The sequence below is a fragment of the Rhea pennata genome, chromosome 5 (assembly GCF_028389875.1).
Source record: "Rhea pennata isolate bPtePen1 chromosome 5, bPtePen1.pri, whole genome shotgun sequence".
NCBI lineage: Eukaryota > Metazoa > Chordata > Aves > Rheiformes > Rheidae > Rhea > Rhea pennata.
The window spans coordinates 669,180-689,353 of NC_084667.1; the positions used below are offsets into that span (position 1 = coordinate 669,180).

At 45.1% G+C, this 20,174-nt stretch overlaps 1 protein-coding gene across 5 annotated transcripts in view; it reads right to left on the reverse strand.

Annotated features, from left to right (window-relative positions):
* Positions 1-1,062: 1,062 nt before the first annotated feature.
* The window catches only part of ESRRB (estrogen related receptor beta), a 131,516-nt gene continuing 112,404 nt past the window's right edge, over positions 1,063-20,174 (reverse strand). For 4 of the 5 annotated variants that reach the window (XM_062575969.1, XM_062575973.1, XM_062575968.1 and 1 more), the window contains 4 exons: positions 18,355-18,465; positions 17,552-17,713; positions 12,189-12,458; positions 1,063-5,589 (listed from right to left, as the gene is read on the reverse strand). In XM_062575969.1, the coding sequence (XP_062431953.1) occupies positions 5,345-5,589; positions 12,189-12,458; positions 17,552-17,713; positions 18,355-18,465 (788 nt within the window). In that variant the 3' untranslated portion in view covers positions 1,063-5,344. The remainder of the gene's footprint in view (positions 5,590-12,188; positions 12,459-17,551; positions 17,714-18,354; positions 18,466-20,174) is intronic. The other variant, XM_062575970.1, reaches the window with a different exon arrangement.

Sequence of the window (20,174 nt, forward strand, 5' to 3'; positions counted from 1 at the left end):
GCTATAGGCACTGCGGAGTGCAGTAAGCATGCAGTGCTGTGTACAGTTCCTCACTGTGGTGAGGGGGGCATTAGATGCAGACTGGGCAGGAGAGCGAGCGAGCGAGCGAGAGAGAGCTTGAAAAGGGATTGAGTTGGTTCAAAGATGTCACAGCCAGAGGTAGAGGTGATTGTGGGGCCAGGGGTTGCTGTCTTAAAGTGTAGAAAAATCTTATCCTACTTCACTCCCTCCCCAGCACTGCACTCTTTTATTTATTTACTTTTTTTTAATTATTATTATTGTCATTTAAGTAAGTACCTTTCTATCCCATGGCCTTTCCTACTAGCCACCACTGCTTCAGCCTTCGTCCTCCACCTCCTGAGCACAGGTTGAACGGTCTCTTAGTTACCTGGTTTACAGACATGAGCCCAGTGAGTGCCAGTGTCTGGAAGGAGGACCTTGGCAGTACTAAAGTGAGGCTTATGGAGGTGGCACTGCATACACAGGGTGTGATGCTATCTATGCTCAATGGAGAATCAAAGGTAGAATAAAAAGCCTGGGGTCATGCACTGCTTGACCACCAGATCAGTGCAAATGCCATGGCTTCAGCAATTGCACTCACTTTATAAGTGCAGGACAGCTGCTGTAATACTTGCTACACTCTTGATGTCACTGTTGGGTTTAAGCAACTGGTCTATTTTATTATTAGAGATTTGTTTTTCACTGGAACAATGTCATTGTTTTTCTCATCATTAGCTCATGTTTATTTCTTGCACCAGTGACATACAGGATGCAAGAGAAAATGGGTAAGAGACAGGACAGCGCATGCCCAATACTGACTACAGGGCCCACCTAGCCAGTCCTCAGCAATGTTAATCGCACATAAATTCAAAGCAGATGTCTGCTGGGAATATTTTTTCCCGGAGGAAAAGAACAAGAGAGTTTCTGAATGACAGAGGCTGGCCTCCCCTGCTCTCCTGAAGCATGCACAGTCAGTGCTCCCCCCCCCCCCGGACCCCAGCCCCTGTGTGTCCCCAAGAGTGAAATAAAGCATTTCCTAAACACAATAGGCATTACTCTAAGTTAGATTTTACATATTTGTGTTTTATTTCTTGTTTTGGTTGAAATGACCTGTACCACAAGAATACAATTTATTTATTTAACATTTTTTTTCTTTTTTTTAGGAGCAGATAATAGTTGAGTAAAGTAGATACTGTTTATTTCATTGACTGGTTATTACTCCCTGCATCATTCTCACAGACTCTGTCTCTCTGGCTTCCCCATATAACCCAGCCACAAGAACAGCAGAGTGGCCTTTGTCCATATGATTGATGATAGCTTGTGGATACAAAAAGTGGAAGCTCTTTTTTTCTCGGCTCCAATTGGTAAGAAAAGCTCAACAAGTTACATTCTAGGATCTTTCTCAATGATGTTCCCCTCTAATAGCTTACACTTTTCTGGTGCAGCATGTTTTATTTTATATGGTTTTAATATTTTTTTTAAAAATGATGACAGCTTATAAAGAGAAAAATAATGTCCCCTTAGCATGAACAATACTGGAAGAGTCTGATTGTTGCGGGGGTGGGGGGGGTCCTGTAGTTTCACAGTTTTGCTGCGGAGTGTAATGCCCAAGTTTCCTCAGAAACCCTATTCTGTGTGGTATTTTACCCCTTCTTTTAGTTGATCCCCATGAAATTTGTTTTGCATTACAGACTGGAGAACAATGTTTCCAGGAAAGAATGTGCCCAAAGCAGCAGAACTAGTTGTTTGCGAAGATAGCCTTTTGTAGTTACTGACAGGTATGTGATTTCTGTTATCTGCACATGCAAATCAGGGGCTAGAGCTGCTTTTGTTATAGTTGCTGAATGCAGGCTACATGCTTATTCCTTGTTACTGACACACTTTCTTCTGCAGCTGTGCTTTGCTTTGCATCACAGAGCTGTTTGTGTCCCAAGGCCTAAATTCTATGATCTTTTACTCCACATAGAATGACTCTTGACTCTATGATGAGGTCTATATTATGAATGAATGGCGTAACTAGCACTGGCACCCAAACTGCATTTCCTAGTTCATGTCTGTTTTTGCATCCCCAGACCTTTCTGTAAGTAATCATGAACATTCAAAGTCCTGAACAGTTGCTGAAACCCCATTTCCTACTTTAAAGTGCACTGGGAGGACTGGACTAAGATAATGGTTTCCTTTCTCAGCAACCTGAGGTCACAGTCTAGCTGGCCATCCATGCTCCTCAGTTGCGGCAGCACGACTGTATTAATGATGTGCAGAAGATTAGCCTAACTGGGAAGAGAAGAGATGATGCATGTCTTTCTTGCACTTGTCTGAATGGCCAAAGAGACCTGACCTAGTTCCCAAGTAAAAATGGTAGGAGTCTTTTATGGGTTAACTCTAAGCATATGTTTCTGTCCTGGTTCCTGGGGAAGAGTTTACACTCCTTGCTTAAAGAGAGTAATATATGCCGATTATTGCCTGGTTCAGTTCCTATCCTATTTCAGAGGAAATACAAACAGGTCTTTCCAGGACTATTATCTTCAAGCAATGGGGGATACCCAGATGAACTGCAAGGTTATGCAGGTATAATGAAGAGGGTCCTTTACCCCTTCCTCAGACAGGTTACACAGCTCAGTGTGCTGATTATTTCCACTTAAGGAGGGGAGAGGCAGGAAGACCTAGAAAAACACTTTTCTTGTTTTTATAGTGTTCTACTAAGGCAAGAGTTGCTTTCATATCATAGCCACTACTCTAACCAGGCAGCAATCACTGTGAGCTAAAAGCTAACTCAGCAGCTCTCCTTCATAATCATTTTTTGCAGATTGTTCTCCTTCCTGTTCTAGAAAGCAGGCTCAAGCTCAAATGCAAACAAGCTGGAAGAGTCTTCCTCTTTGTTTTTTCTAAATGACCGTGAACTTTCTTGCCAGGCCCTGAAGACAGTAAGAACTACTTGTCAGGGTCTTTTCAGCCCAGTTTGAGACAGCTTATCATCTTTGCACAGCAATGAGACAGGGATCGGTCAAAATGTGCTAGATCTGGGCTAAGTGAGACTCAGCAGGGACACAACAGTGGTGCAGTGAGTCCAACTTACATGCCATAGCACAGCCCAGCATGTTCATGAGAGTATTTGTGCCACAGCCAGAAAGACTTGCCAGGTTGCCACACATGGCAGTGCTGGCTTGCATTGTTCTTTGGCCTCTCTCAGTCACAGATGGGTATGGCAGTTGTGAGCACAACAAAAAGCTTCTCCCTTTCTCCCCAGCTGCCCCTGTGAGGAAACAGATGGAGAAGCACAAGTACCTGTTCAAAGCACAAGGCTGCTGCATGCTCACTGCTACAAGCACGAGGTCCCATGCGTGTCCTGCCCCTTTGGGCTCTGTTGGGTTTCTGAAGTGCCTGAAGCAAGTCTGAATTCTTTTATCAGGTAAGTACAAAATGGGTGAGAATAGCTAGGTCTGTGTAGCATCAGGGTAATTCGGAGGAGACTGAACTGAACTTAGTTCAAGTACCATAGTGCGCTGGTTACAACAGCCAAGAGCTAAGCATCGGCTCAGTTAGCATAGGTTTTGTTCTGTAACACCAACAGCTCTACACCGTGACACATTCTGCTCTGGTAGAAAAATAAGCACCCAGCATCTCCCTGATCACACACCTCAACCCTGATTTGGAAGGTTTCCTGCTAGGGGGTTAGTTAGTCATCTGCTGTACCACCTTTCTCCTGGGCTGGCCAGGAAGGGATAGAAATTGGTGGTGGGGGTGTGGGGCAGAGAGCCCGTAGTGTGTTGCATCCCAAATGTAGATCAGAGCCTGTTTTCCCCCCCTTCTCTTGCCATGCCATTGACCACAAACCTGACAATACATTCATATTTCATCAGCTTAGGCTGGCTCAGAATTAAGTGACCTAGAAAATAAAATCACTGAATGCCAACAGCCATTTTGGTCAGTCACCCAAACTCCCCTCTGGCTATTGGGAATGCAGCACTTCTGGCTTAGGCAGCAGGCTTGGACACCGCAGGAATCTGGTTACGTGAGAGGCAGAAATAAACATTCCCCTACCTCTTCTCCCACACAGCCTGCCGTGATATCAGATATACAATTTTCTGTCAGAGAGAGAAGACCTCTTACAGGCACAGGGCTAGTCTATGCTAGCTCCTTTGCTGCTGCTGTTGAGGATGATGGGATGCAGCAAGGGAAAGCGGTAGATGGGATCCACACTGCCCTCCAAGTTTCTGTCCCCAGACGGCCCCAAAACACAATCGCCCCTGTCCCCCCGAAAAAAGTCATTCCTCTGATTCGTAACTCGCACTTGGCAATAACCCTAAGTCTCTATGGCAGCAAAGGGCTATCATGTTAATGGAGTCTGGAAAAGCCTTGGTTTGGGGTATATTTATACTTGGGCAGTGCCAATGTAGACAAAACCTCGCGTTCTCTGCCACAAGGAACAAGGCGAGTGGGGAATGGCACTCAGCTGAGCTAAAGAGGCAGGTCTGATACACAACAGGGTGAAAAGTGTGGAAGAACTATAGTTAGCACCACATAGGAGAGGATGCAGAGATTATCAAGTCAACCCAGCACTGAAGGTTAATGTCAGGCTCTTTTCTCTTTCTCTTTCATCTCGGAAAGGAGATGTGCATTCTCTCAGGGACATACATGCTACCTCTTCAGGGGTCTGTGGGGATTGTACACGGGAGGGGAGTAGTCAGGTGTAATGACACACTGCACAAGGTTGCAGAGTATCTTACACAGTTAGGAGCATCTTTCCTAGTAAGAAGTGAGGCCTGTATGTACAAGTGTTAGCTGTTGCTAGAGGAACCTGGGAGGCAGCCATTTGGATTGGGAGAGGTCCAGTAGTGCTCCTCTCTCAAGGAACACTTGCGCTAGATGACAAGAAAAGGACCTTGGCTGCTTCCCTTTCTATCAGACTCCTCACAACACCAGCAGATAAAGTTTATATTGACTCCTTTCTTCCTCTTTTCCTGCTTCAGTCCCCACTCCCTCTTCAGCACTGGCAGAGGGAGCTGGGGAGCAGGCAGCCCTGGATAGCACTGAGAACATCACAGCTCAGAGGGGCTGAACTTCCATGACCACCTCCACAAGTGCAAGAGCATATTCTGGTAGTTCCCACAGAGAAAACAAACAAACAAAAAAGAAACAAGTGACTGATTAAAAGAGTTTCCCCCCTCCTGTACATGAGATTCTGCAGTCACGCCGACAGATAGACATTAAATAATTCTTCCATAATAAATGATTGGAGATAAAAGCCAGCGGCGACTGCTGCTGCTGCTGTTTGGATTGCTCCATTGTCGGCATCTTTGTTACTAGTTTGTTCCCCGGCCACTGTTGGCTGGCGCTGGGGCCGTCAGACCTTTGCCTCTAGCATTTCTAGGAAGAGTTTATGCATGGGAACCTTGCCCTGCAGTTTGATGCTGTAGAAATGCTGCACAGCTTTGGCGGCTGTCTGCCGCAAGAGAGGCAAGGTCAGGAGCAGCTTGCCTGCTCGCCGGGGCTCCTCGTTGCGCTGACTCAGCTCGTAGTCCTGCAGGGCTTCGTGGAGAAGGTCCTGGAGTTTCTGCACTGCATCCATGTCCTCTATGTGCATGGAGTCTGGTGAAGAGGGAGAAGAAACAGCAAATAGCCAAATCAGATATGGGGAGGAAATGCTTTAGGGACCTGAAGCAAAAAGTGCTTTATCTTCTGTCATTCCATATGGGGGGGGGGGGGGGGGGGGCGGAAACAAACAAAAACCACCTTGCTGGGGAAAGTATCAAGTGCTGGTAGGTGCTGGTACTGCTGCTGTGAAGCTCTGTATCAGCCCCGCAAGTTGTTCACAACAATGCAGGAAAGTAAGGTTCCTGGGGTAGGTGACATGTTGTGCCCATTTTGCTGGCATCCCCAAGACTATGTGGGGGTGGGGGTGTAGGGAATCGGCTTGGGGCCTTTGTGCCTTGTACATTCACTTGCCCTCCATGCTGCTGCTGGAGGGAGTCACCCTGCAAGGGGCAGCAGCTGCTGTGCCACCGCTTGGGAGCAATCTCATTAAGAATAATTAACACTGCTATAGTGCTTCATCTGTCTAAACTACCTAATGGCTGTGCAGCTGCTCAGGGTGTCAGTAAGACAGAAAAGCCCCAGTAGGTCACCACCACTATGCCCAGGGGTGTTGCCAGCCCCACTTTTGTGCACATGCCCCTGTTTTCAGAGACAGCAAGCAGTTGCTTGGGGAGCATCCTGTTTCAGTCTTTTACAGAAACCTGCATCTCCTGCAAGGCCTCATGCCTTAGGCTGTTAGTTAGATTTCTACAACAGCTGGAGGGACCACAGAGTCTGTGAGGTTAGCACAGACCTCTGGTTTTGCTCTGAGACAAAGGTAGCTGATACTGACCCAGTCCAGGGCTTCACTGGGAAGCCTGAAAAGCGCACAGGCTGCCAAACTCCTAGGCAGGCTGTGGTGCTAGAGGATAACATTACAGAGCAGAGAGAATCATAAAATCATAGAATCAGTAAGGTTGGAAGAGACCTCTGGAGATCATCTAGTCCAACCTCCCTGCTCAGCAGGGTCACCTAGAGCACGGTAGACAGGATTGCATCCAGACGGGCCTTGAATATCTCCAGAGAAGGAGACTCCACAACCTCTCGGGGCAACCTGTTCCAGTGCTCCGTCACTCTCACGGGAAGAAATTCCCCCTCACGTTCAGGCAGAACTTCCTGTGGTTCAATGAGGTTAGAATAAACCAAGAGAGCTAACCAAGCACACTGTCGTTGGAGGGTTTTTTTATTTCTCTCTCTTCCTCTCTGTTTTCTCTCTTCTTTCTCTCTGTTCTCTCTTTCTTTTCTCTGTCATTTTGCTGATTCCTGTTACATTCTCCTCATTGTTCAGTGGCTTTTAATCAATACTGAACCCACTGATAAAGATTCCTGCCACAGGGCAATGAATCCAGAAGCAGCAGCAAATGGACACTAGAATAAACGTACATATGCACGTAGAGTTGCACCCATCTGGCACGGCACTTGGGCTTTGCAGTGTAACTGTGGCCTGGTTCAGCCCACATGCATACAGCACAAATGTGGGGAGATGAGTTCTTGTGTCTGACAGCAGTGAAACGGAGGGACACTGGCCTAAGTGCCCAGATTTCTCCAGAAATATTTGCCATTTCTATGGAGAGCTCAAGACAAATCAAATGCTGTGAATTTCATAAGATACGTGTACAGTAAATGCTGTTTATGGATGCATGATTTTTAGAGTATTACAACAGTCTAGAAAACATTATGCCTAGAAAGAAAGCTGTTTACATTAGAAGATGTGCACTGATTACCAAATATTAATGGGCTGCATTTCCAGGAAGCCTACTGGGTAAGGATGCTTTTGTTTTTTGTATCCCAGAGAGCAGAAAAAACTTAGAGGAAGGTTGGTAGGTCATCCTAGGGACCTAAGCTAGCTATACAGGTTGATTCAGAGAAGTGGGGAGGGAAAAGCATGTTGCCAAATTGGTCTGGCAACTTCCCTCAGCTACTTAGCACCTCTGGGGAATTCACATGCTCCATCCAGGAGGGGTGAATGAGATATGTTTCCTGCCAGGTTGAAGAGGTCATTTTGAAGACTGGAAACATCAAGAGCTGCAGCTTGGAGAGAAATGTTCTCCAGTCTTTCTGCTTAATATCCATCTAGCCAGGGACACATGGAGGATAAATAATTACAGCTCATCAGAATGACCAGATCTGCCTGGTGCTTTCAGCACCAACTGAGCCTGCCATGCTCTATATGGAAGTGGGTGCTCTGCTTCTGGGTACTGTACAGTAGATAGAGTGCTAAAGCTGTTCCCTTTCTGCTGCCTTGCTTCTAGAAGGTGAAGATCCCTAAGAGCACTAAATAACTAGGCATACAGGGGGAGAGGAACTAGGAAGTAAAGATCAAGGCCTGCTCTACCACCCCCTACTCTATGCTGAAAGGAACTAAGGAACTCAAAATTAGCAGCTGACTGCAATAAAAAAAAAAACAACAAAAAAAAACATTGCAGGATTAATTTCCCTGCAATCCATCAGTGTGCTGGTGTCGATGGCATTGATAAACTGTTAATTACAAAATCTATAGCTATGAATTTTTACAGCTGTCTGAGCACTGAGGTGGAGGGAGGCTGCCTGGCCACATTCCTGAGGGTCCGGTGGCCTAGAAATAAGGCTTCATGTCAGCAGCCCCTTTTCCAGCATTGGGATGAAGGTCAGGAGTGAGAACGGACAGGGCCCGGTCCCTCCTCACCTAACTTTTCCCTAGCAGCTTCTGGAAGAAACAGGGCACTAACAGGGCCCATTAGTACAGAATTTGTCACACATCCCATAACCTGATACAGAGCTTGCTCACTCTATCTCCACACTAAAATGCATTGGCAAGAAAAGGGGAATAAGGTTTGGAAGTCTGAGATGTCCTTAATTGAACATGTCCTGTATGCTAACCTTGAGGGCTCTTCAATACATACATTGATCACTTTGGTGTTCTTGAGGGAAGAAGACCTAGAAATTCCTAAAAAAAGCTCTGAAGGATAACAAGTGAGGTTGTGGCATCCCTCCTGTGGCAAAAATGGATATTCTCATTGTCTTGCCTGCTAGGCATAAAGAACTGATTTCTCAGCTCTCTAAAATGCTCTTGGTAAAGAGAGGCTTTGCTTGGATTCTCTTTGCAAATCCCAGCAGGTGTGTCCTTGGTGCATTACACTGAGGACTTGGAGATCAGCCACAGCTCTGGCAAGGTGGCTTCTTCTAAGCAGCCCTTGGCCTACTGTCAGCTCCTCCTCTAGTGAGGAGTAAGTGAACTGCCACTTCTGATTTCATTTGTTTTATTCCTTTTAATTCCTAAAAACAAAGGATCAATATACACAGAGCTACATGAAAGAGAGGAAAGTCCCTAGAAGCTGGATTGCATAAACAATTACATCCAGCAAGGATAGGGGAAATTCAGGGATTTATCTATATGGAAGGCATGAGGCAGAAAGCAGGTCTGGGTAACACAGGTGTTAGTCTAAGCACTCAGCTTTAAACCATGTCTTTGACCCGAGGGAGTTCAGATGTCACCCAGAGATGGTCTGTGTTCCTACAGTTTCAGGAATCAGCTATTTGCATGCAAGCACATACATGCAGGCTCTGCAAGTTTAGTCCATGTCATAAGTACACTAAGAAAAGTAACTTATGTTAAAAGAATGGGAAGGTTAAATTAGAAAAATACAGCTCACCTTGTGTAGCTTCCTTTTGTGCATGTGTTCTGAGAGGCTGTAATTGCATAAAAAATGTGATCCCATGCTTTACTTTCATATGATTGAATAAAGACCACAAAGCAGGATTTTTGTGGATTATGCTCCCAGATACACTAGAACAAACCAGTGAAGGCAAAGTTGTTTTTCCCATCCAGCTGACAGCATGCTTTGGCCTGTGCCTCGTCACCCTTACCTTGGTTTCTTTACTCCACAGAGCTGCAAGCAGAACGCCCAAAGCAGCTGATGACTGTTGGTTGCTTTGCTCTATCATTGCTTAGTGTTTCTCCACTCCAGATACACTGTTCCCAGATGGCTTGCCCTGAGCTGGGTGCTGACGGCAGTGAGCAATGTCAGCAGAGAGTGCTTCCACTGCACTGCAAAGAACCTGACAGCACTGAGGCTCAGGTACTACAGCATCTCCACTCATAGCATGGGCCAGACAAATGTCCTTGTGTGGCACTTCTCCTGTCACCCTGTCACAACCAGTCCCTTAGCATTTCAGCCTCTCTGAGGAGCTCTTCTCCTTGTTTAATCCTGTGACCTTCCTGGTAGACAGGAGGCAGGTTCTTTAACAAGAGTTGATTACATAGCCAAAAGCTACCATCCCGTAATCAAAAGAAAGGCCAGCCTTGGCTATCTGCCCATCCTGGTTCAGTGGCAAAGTGAAGGCAGCAATTAGAACTAAAAAAGCAATATATGAGAAATTGAAGAAGGGAACTAGATAGCAATTTATCAGAATCAGAAGTTATGAAGTGTAGAAAATCAATAAAGGAAGCAAAGGACATCAGAGGAAAATCCATGGCTGGAAGGGCTGACAACAATAAAGAAGAGTTTTATAAATATTTAGGAAATAGAAGAAAAATGTAGTAGAGGGCTCTTTTTGGATGGAGATGATTGTTATTAATAGCAATGCAGAGGAGACAGAAGTCCTCAAGTGAGTATTTGTCTTGTGTGTAGAGAAAAGGAGCGTGATATATCTCTGTTATATGAAGATGATGAAGACTGCTTAGTCTTTGTTGATGCAAGAAGATGCTAAACATGTTAGGGATAAACTTCACAAAAATTAGCAGATTTGGATAACTTGGCTTTGAGAGTTCTATAATGGCTAAGGACCAGCTAGGGCAAATTAATGTTTAACAACTCTTGGTGTTTTTCAGAAATTCAAGATGGCTGGAAAAGTTCTGATGATGCATATTTTCCTAGGTCCTATTTGATAATTGCCATGCTAGCCTCATGTGAATCATGAAAAAAATCAAGGAAAAAGAAATGTAACTTTCAGTTAAGACTTAGAAATGGTTTTACAACTAATGTCAGTCAACACAATACTTTAGAACAGAGGTCTTGTCAAACAAACCTGATTTAATTCTCTGATGAGATTACAAGTTTGGTTGATAAAGTTAACTGCATAGAAATAATGGACTTAGGCTTTTATAAGGCACTTGCCTTAGCACCACAGGACATTCTTATTAAAAAATTAGCACTACGCAATATCAATAAAGCACACTTTCAATTGATTAGTAGCTGGCTAGATGACAGATCTCAAAGAAGCTATCAGTGGTGAATCATCCCTGAAGGAAGAGTTTTCTAGTGGAAATCCACAAGGATCAGTAAAAAACAGATACTACTCAACATTTTTATTAATGATCTGTAAGTAATATTTTTTTCTTAAGTTGCTGCTGCTAACAAGTATGGATGACAACAACAGAATGGTGTAAGATGAGTATAGGGCAGCCTCACAGAGCATTCTGGCCCACTTGGTTACACTTTAAGTAATGCATCTATAGCCAAGGAATGCAGTTATGGAGCAGCAACTGTATTGTGTCAATATGTCAGATGTAAAAGGACATGGGGTCATAGGACATAGCTCATCAGAGACCATCAGAATCTGGAAGCTGAACTCAAGCAAACTAGGGATATGGCACTTTTTCTTTCTTTCTTTCTTTCTTTCTTTCTTTCTTTCTTTTCTTTCTTTCTTTCAACTAGGAGAACAATTAATTAGAGTCAGCTACCATGAAAAATGTAGATTCCCCAACTTTTAATGTCTTCAGCTTCACATGGGATGTGGTGTCTTTCTGGAAGACAGCTTTAGTCAAACAGAGATCTTGGACTCACTGCTGGGCTACAAGAGTGAATTTTGTGGCCTGCACTGTGCAGGCTGGCTAGATCTGATGTACAGTGAACCTCAAGGGATGTAGAGGGAGCCCTTGTCACACAGTAGCTTTAGCCGTTTCCCTTCTGGAAAGGACTCCAGAGCAAATATATGTCAGAAGGTTGTGTGGCAGCAGTGCTGCACACAGCGCCTCTTGCTTCTCCCACAGGCTACCAGCTTGCTGGCCTGAGGGCTGTGACCCTCCTCAAAACTGAGACAGAAGGCACTGGACTGAGGGCCCTAGTCTTTCTCATCCTCTTCACAAGAAGGAAGAGAACAGACAACATCAGGGCAAGCTTAACCATCTTATCTGCTATTTGTCCAGGCCCACTTTCCATCTTCCAGTTCTGCCAGATGCTCAGTGTCTGTGATCTCCAAATGTCTCCAGGACTGGACCAGGCAGCCCCAATCCCACAGATTTTGTGGTGTTTGAAACTGGGACCAGAGTTTCCTTGTTTGCTCTAACTGACCAACACTACTCAGTAGAAGCAGACTTGGCTTACATCCTCTCTTCTGCTCACTAGTAGAGAAGAACTCCATAGCCTTTGCTTTAGTACTGGAAGCCAGCAGTCAGCCCATCCCTGCCTGGTCTCCCTCACACACAGCCAGCTTGCCATTGGGGCTCCAGAGGCAGCAAGCCTCTTTTCTCCTTCCTTTCCAGCCTGAGTCCTGCTCTATGGACTGAGAGAAGCTTTGGAGATACTGCATGACATGGCACAGTCTCAGGTAGTGGGCTGTGGGTTTTTCCCAGACCAGATGATAGTGTGGGCCTTGACTCCCTGATCCCAAGACTGGCTGGGCCAGGGCTGTACCTGAGTTGGCAAGGGCCAGGGCCTTGAGTGTGACAAACTCCTCCTTTTCCACCTTCAGCTTCTTGTAGCGGCGCACCAGTTGCAGGATAGCCAGGTAGAGCTCCAGCAGCCCTGTCAGACGAGAGTGCTCTTCATCCATAATGTAGTCCTCAGCATAGACCAGCTTGTCCTCATAGGGCAGGGAGCGGTACACAATGCCCAAGATGAGGATTTCCATCCAGGCGCTCTGTAGGAGGCTCATCTGGTCCCCAAGGGAGAGATTGGAGAACCCTGATATGGCAAAAGACAAGCAGGTCAAAAGGGTGTGCATCAAAGCCTCCAGGAGCCTTTGGACCTTGTTTTTCCCTGGGATTCACCCCAAGCACTCTTCTCTATTGGTCTGCTGCTCCAGTGAAGTTTACTAAAGTGGCCCCTATCTCTGTGGCAGTCAGCATATGTGGAATTTGCCCTCTTCTTGCTACCGTGTCCACCCAGAGCCGCAAACACAAGTCCTGATGCTCTGACTTTGTGTTTCTAGCACCCCAAGGTTAGAAATACCCTCTTTTCCTGATTCCTGCTTCTCCTACAGCAGCAAACTGTTTGGTACGGCATCTTCCTGCTCCCTGGTCCTCCTGTAGTTCTGTACTGCAGCAGTACCGCCCTAGTTTACTTTTCTTTCCCACAGAACCAAAGAGTGTAAAAGAGCTCTAGATGGCAGAAAAGAGGGCTTCTGATGGGATAGGAGAAAAATGAGACTGGCCTTAACTTCAAGCATACCTCAGTCTCTCATTTTGGCCAACAACAGAAAAGGTCCCTCTACAACAGAGCACTGCAAGGTCAGAAACAGAATGCAGTTGTGAACACAGTCCTCGTCTATTCATCATCACTCTCTGAGCTCAACACCATCAGCTTTCTGCATCTCACAGCCAACAGCCCTACACAATATCAAAAACACCTCTGTGGTGTTATACAAGTGCCTAAATTACAACCAGACCCACTAGAAGCAGAACCAGCGCCCAACAATAAGCTTATGCCATACTCCCAATTACAGAAACAATCTGCAATCACAGGTGGACACTGACAACCCCAGAGCCTTGTTGGCACTGATGAGAAAGTAAGGCTGAAACATGGAGGCACTATCTACCTTAAGGAAAAAAAGTGCATGGGAAGGAAAGATCCTTCATGTCCTTAGCACCAGGGATCCTAGAAGGACAGCTTGTGAAAGATCCTGGGAGGAAAGCCACTGTGCAGCAGCCATCAGAGACAGGGCTGCTAAGTGCAGTGTGTTGGTCCTATCTAGGCAGCTCCCGCTGACTCCTGAAAGGCAGTGGCTGTGTTTGCTCTTTGGCAGCTCCATGTGTCTACAGTTTCCCAGGGGCTGTGAGAGAATGGAACAGCCAGGCACCCCTCAGCTGGGATAGCCTCCTCTGCCAGTTTTTTCTCCAGTGCTTATTAAGTCTCTGGGCTTACTCTCCTTTAGAGGTCTGTGAGCTCACTTCCAGGAGCCTCCCAGCGCTGCTAGGCTCAGCAGGACACCTTTATCCTACAGCCCTCCCTGCTCACAACTCTGGGCCCAGTGTTGGAACCTAGGTAGCCAGCCACCATGGCGATCATTTGATTTCTCTTGTTATCAAGCTGGCAATTAACAAAAGAGCTGATGATTGCTATATTGACTGACTGTGGCTTCTCTTTTTCTATCTGCACTATCTCAGCTGGGGAAAGGAAGGCAGAAAGGTGGGTTAGTGGTATTTATTTATCACTACGCCATGTTTTGTGTTTGTGTTGCCAGGGGAAGCAAAGGGTGATAATGGCCTGGCAGCCCTTGGACATCCAATTTCCCTTATCAGGCCACTGAATAGAAAAGAGGCCCGAGGCCACATTAATTAACAGATACCAATCAGCTGTCACGTGTTGTGTGTGCAAGGTCTGAGGGGAGCAGTGGGTGGGAGGGAAGAATCGATAAACCACTGGTGAGGAGTGCCAGAGGGAGCAGCTAAAGAGGAGTCCATGCAACTGGAGAGAAAAGCTACAAATCCAGCTCCAGCTCCGTGACTGTGAGACTTCTGTGCAGCACAGCCTGTGATCCACATACCCCTGCTCCTGGCAGATCCCATCCTTGCTGAAGCTATGAGCTCTGCACAGATGTCATCCTTACCCTTTTCCTCTGCCCCTCTGCCCTTGCCTCTTACAGTTAGTACTTTTATTGCTGCTCCTGAATGGAGCTGTCGTGAGCAAATCCAGGCACAAACTGATGCAGCTCCAGGGCTCAGGATCTGGTCTCCCTAAGTCTCCCCCTTGCTGCACAGGGAACTGATGGGATTAGCCTTGTGGTAGGGGAAACTATGCAGCTGCTGTCACAACTTCTGGCACCTGGAATCTCTCCTTTGCTGCCAACCAAAAGCAGTCCTTTGGTCACCTCTCTCCTAGCTCTTAGGCTCTTCAGGTCTTATCCTGAATGGTGCTGAATACTCTACCACCATCCAGAGGCTACCCAAAATGTATCCTGAAACTGCACAGAGCTGCATACATGTTTCTCTCCTCCTCAGGTGCAGGCTGAGGAAAGCTGCTTTATTTGCAATAGCTAGTATGTCATGTTTTTTATTTTTTGTGATTTTTTTTTTATTTCAATGGTTTGGCAGTGGGAGCTCCCAGAATTAAAAAAAAAAAAAAAAAAAAGAAAAAGAAAAAAGCCATATAATTTGTGGCAAGTGGAGTTCATAATCTGTTAATTTATTATCATTTCTGTCATCCTGGAGGGCCATTAGCAGAGGTAATAAAGGGAGATGTAATTATAGGATCTGAGGCCACTCCAGACACAGCTGCTGTCACTCCACTTGCCATATTTCATTCTGTGCTAGTACTATTGTCTTCCTAGTGAGAACAGCACAACCGCTATCCTGGGAGAGCCTTCGTCGTCACCCCTCAGGAGAAGTCTTGTCTCCCTGCATCAAGATATACAGAAAAGATAGAAGTTGTTCAAAGATAATTAGTTCAGAGGGAGAGTGAGTGGTGGTGAGGGGGCTTCATACAGAAGGGTACAACTCCGTGCTGGCTATTGAGCTCTAACATTTGCTGAACACCATTAAATCATGCTTTCTTGTTATTATGGGAGAGTGGCCTTAAGTTTAACTGGTTTTATTTGCTAACACTGTGGGGCAGAAGTTTGTATTGACACTTGGGATCCTGAAAAGTTGGTATTGCACTTATGTCACACTGTTCCTTACTAATTCCATCCAGCGAGAACAAGAGGCAGGAATACGTGGCTGTTGTTCCTCTGTCCATGTTCCCTGTGTCTAAGAGTTCATGCACACAGGAAGCAAAAGGTCCCGTTTCACTCAAAATCCTTGAGAGGCTGAAATATGGGACATGCAGCATCTAGACACCTAACTCCTGGCCCTGCCCTGCTCTGCCCCCTTGCTGCCTAGTGCAGTATGTTTAGTACAGGTTCACAAGTACAGGGATGCCTTTTTGTGAATTGTCTTTCATTATGCTTGGTTTTTGGTACTGCTTCCTGGCATAACAATCCCTGAGCCATCCCCTGTATACACAGTCCCATTAAGATACTGCCCATTCTGACAGTGCTAGGCTGATGGCTATTCCTGTCTTGCAGGGGAAAGGAAAATAGAGGAAAGTGAGATGATAGCAGCTATTGCCTGCCTTTCAGAAAGGAGAGACCTCGTCCCAGTGCAGGAGTAATCTCACTATTACACTTCTGTTCTGGGATAATCGCCATGGCAGGCTAGAAAACCGCAGGAAGAGATGAGCATCCTATGTGCAACCCACAGCTGCAAGCTAGGGAATTACAGTAGAACATCCCATGCACACAGAAACTGCCAAGGTTAGGAGAACAGACAACAGCATCTCACTTAACAGCAGCTAATTGCATTGCTTTAATACCATTCCTGTTAACACCCCAAGTACTGGGTTAGTAGAGCAATCCAGGCTAAGTTCCCTAATCGGCAGTGTAAGCCCATTTGTGATGAATCAGCCCCAGATGGATTCCAACATAGTGAGGGGTGTAATCCCTGCAGATATTGCAGATCTCATATAAGAAGGGCACCACTGGGATTAACCTCTACTCAGAAACTCTGTCCTCAGAAAGTTTCTCCAGACTTTCTAGTCCTGCAGCATTACAGTCCCTATTCCATATAGCCCAGGAAGCTACTAACCTTTGAATCATAGGAGAAATACTCCTTTCTAGGAAAAGATGAGCAACCACCAAAAAGGCAAGAGAGGCTACAGAGAGAAGCTAAATATAGGGTAAAACTAACCTGTATGATTGCTCATGCTAAAATACTTCACAAAAGGAACTTAAAGCCAAGAAGCAAAGCAAGAGAATACAGACCCATGCAGCAGAAGAACAGACAACGTGCAATATTATTTAAACCCTGTGGCTAAGCATCAGAAGTTCTCCTGGACTCAAGGATGGAGGACAGAAGGCAAGAGAAAGCTCTACTGAGCTGCTTGTACAGTAATCTTCCAGAAAGCAGTCACGGAAACCACAAGGACATTCCTTAAACTCCCTGCCCAACCAACCCTCATCCAAGTCCAGCCCACCTTATTTTGACGGGAGGGGTGAGGGGGATTGTCCCCCCCAAGTGTGTCCATCAGAGCAGCCATTTTCCCTGCCCAGTCTGCATCTTTGTCTTCCTGAACATCATCAAGGGCCATGACTGCTCCATCAGTCTGGGTCCTATTACTGTTACACCCTACCTGCAGGTGTAAGATTGTTGCTATGTCATAGGCATCCTGACTGGTACAGTCAGCCAGCCCTGACGGGTATAGTCAGAGACCAGTCACACTGCCAACAAGTTGTCCTCATTATTTTTCAGCACAGAAGCCTGGAAATTAATTGACAGTAGTGGGTACATCCCCCAGCCCAATGGAGTGCAATCCAGCATGAAAAAAAAATTCTTCTGACTCTAGGTAAGAATGCCGACTACAGACAAATGATAAGACAACCTGCCTTGCCATTAGCAATAAAGTCCAGTCACTGCTATGACATTTATTCATCTATAAACACAACAGACCCAGGTCATGCAGACGCAGCGCAAAATCTCTGAAGTCCACCCTACAATCCCAAGCACTGTTACCCCAAGCATTTTCTCTGTGCCACTCAATGCCTGGTACAACCAATTACTCTACCATAGCATCTCAAAGCCTACTGCTTAATCCCAGGGCACATACATGTACAGTCATGAATTTATGCACCTATACCATGTGCTACATTGTAATTTGTAACCAATGAGAGCTCACCACAAGCAGTTTTTTGTGACAGTTGCTATATGTCAATATCCTGGCGGAAAACAAACTGATGAGCACAGTGATAAATAATCAACTCCCTTTGCCATTCACATACAGGTCTCATGATTTCCCCTGTTTACCTGGGATGTGCTTTGCCCAGCCAATGATCACCACCAGTTCCCTGTCTGCCAGGTCACAGAGGGTTGTCAGGGCTTTGATGTCACTCTCTGGCATGGTTGGATCAGGCATGGCATAAATCTTCTCTGGCTCTGCCACCAGCAAGTGGGAGACGATCTTAGTCACTGCACATTTCAAAGAAGAAGTTGTTGTATCTCTCAGAATATCAGGTCTCATAACAGCCCTTTCTAGAAGGGTCTTCCTGGGAGAAGGTATGGCTAGAGAGGCCATGGGACCTCAGAAATAGTTTTGTTTACAACAGGAGACTACACTGCAGATACACAAACTGTAGCAATCTTTCTATGACAAATAAGGTCTGTACAGGGATGACAGAACCAGAAAGTAAGGTTGTCAACCACTATCTCACACAGGTCAACAACTGTTGGAGAAGGTGAGAAATGAATAATCAACTGGTAGCGCTTGGAGAAGTTTAGAGAACTGTTGGCGATACAGAAAAGAGAAATCAGTGCAGGGCCAATTTGGCTAACATGGCTTAAGACGCAGGAAAAGATTAGAAAACGAATTTATATGGTCTCTTAGGAAATCTCTGGCATTTAACCTTAGGTACAATAAATGTAGTGCCCCTGCTATACCTCAGATGTACCTTGTTTACCTACATACTATGATCATAAGAATAAAATCCTGGTACTTTTGACTGATACTGGAACCAGAAGTGACAACCACTCCATTGTATGTTTTGTGAGACCAGTAATAAAAAGGAGCTGAATGGTTGCTCAGGGGCCCACAATTCAAGACTGATACATACGTGGCTTTTTAGCTGGAGGAGGGATCTGTAAGCTCAAGTAAGTGCTACTCTCAGAATCCAGTCTCCTTTTGTATTTTTGACGGCCTCCACGGACTCGATCCAGGCGAACACCTGCAGGTAAAACAGAAGATAAATCCTCATGACTCGTTAGTACTACAGGGAGCCTTCACATTTAGATGCTAAAAATTGCTAAATAATAAATTCCCTGCACTCCTCAGAAGCTTTCTTCTCCCAAACACTTGAGAATCTCAGCTGAACCTACCAATCTCAATAATGCCAGATAGACTCCCTCCAGCTCTAACAATATCTAACATTAGCTTTCTTCAGAACATTAATGAAAACAAAAATTAACCCATTCAAATTCTTGTATCTGATGGGCAAATGAAAAGCTTCAAAGCTTGATGACCTCTAGATGATCTTGTTTTTAAGAAGAAAGACAAGAAATGTCAATCAAATCTGCAGTTGTAATAGTAAGCTTTTAGACTGTTCTTAAGAATGAGAAGTTAAATGTTCTGTGACCTCTCACTGTCTGTATTTAAAAAATGCTACCTATAGCAAATGGATTACGAAATATGAATACAACAAAGATGTTTCAGGTTTTATCAAGTGAGGCAACTGTGATAAAAGTAGAACTCAAATAAATAGAAACAACCTATACAATGAAGCAATGATAAAGTTGAACTAGGGAGACACTGAAGAATTCGTTGCATGTTTTTCAAAATACAGTGAATCAAACTGCAAATAACACATCAAACAGTTCCCAGTGACTATCCCCATGTAAAAGATAATAGCAGCATCAGTAACCAATTGAACAAGAACAGCAGTTGAACTGCTCTATCCATACAAGACATATTAAAAATGAGTTGTGAAAAAAGCCCATAGATACTTGTCCAGTTGTCAGCTATTTCTAGCCAGCTGCAGGGACTTTTGTAATCAGTTCCTGTGAATCCAGGGTAACTCTGTGTTGCTGGGAGAAACAGCCATTGCAAAAAAATCTTTCAAGTTACATGTAGTAGCATTCAAATAAAGCAAAATTTTGAATTTGCATGTACAAGTACTTCCTTAGAAATATGCACGAGATCCTTGTCAGATCACAGGAACCATATATGCAATACACTTACTAATCATGCTGAGCCATTAATATTTTGAAATTAATCCACTGCATAAACACAACTAAAAGCAAATACTCCAAACTAGTTTTAGCGATGCTTTTTAAACAACTTGTATGTCTGAAAAATCTGCTGACAAATATTCTTCCCCAGAAAAAAGCACACATCTGTCAGTTATACTGCATATTTTAAACTAATGCCACATTTACTATGGCATTACTATACTTACTGTGTCACTGAAAGGAGCAATTACTTTCTGTTGTGCTCATACCACCCCCAGTTGCACCACATGAAACCATTACTTGCTGTAACACCTGGATCCTGGCACTCTTCACAGCTGGAGCACCCAAACCAGCATGATCAACAAGCAGTACAACAGCTTATCCCCACAACAAGAACAACCAACACCGAACTGCCTACAGGCCTACAGCCTTCAGTGAGACAGCCTGACAGCAAGGCCTCTGTGGCAGTAACAACACCCACGTGGCAATCTACGTGGCACTACCTTTAAGCTACGAAGTGTTGGGTCAGAAGCTCATAGGCATTATGTTATAAATGCTGTACAACTGCTTCCTTTTCATATTCCTGCTGCTCCTATTGTGCAGAAGAAGCAAGAAGGAGCAGGCCATGAGCTCTCTAGAGCAAAGAAACTGCTGCTGCAGGGGCTGCAATTGGAGGATGACATGTAAGGGAAAATAGACTAAGCAGAAT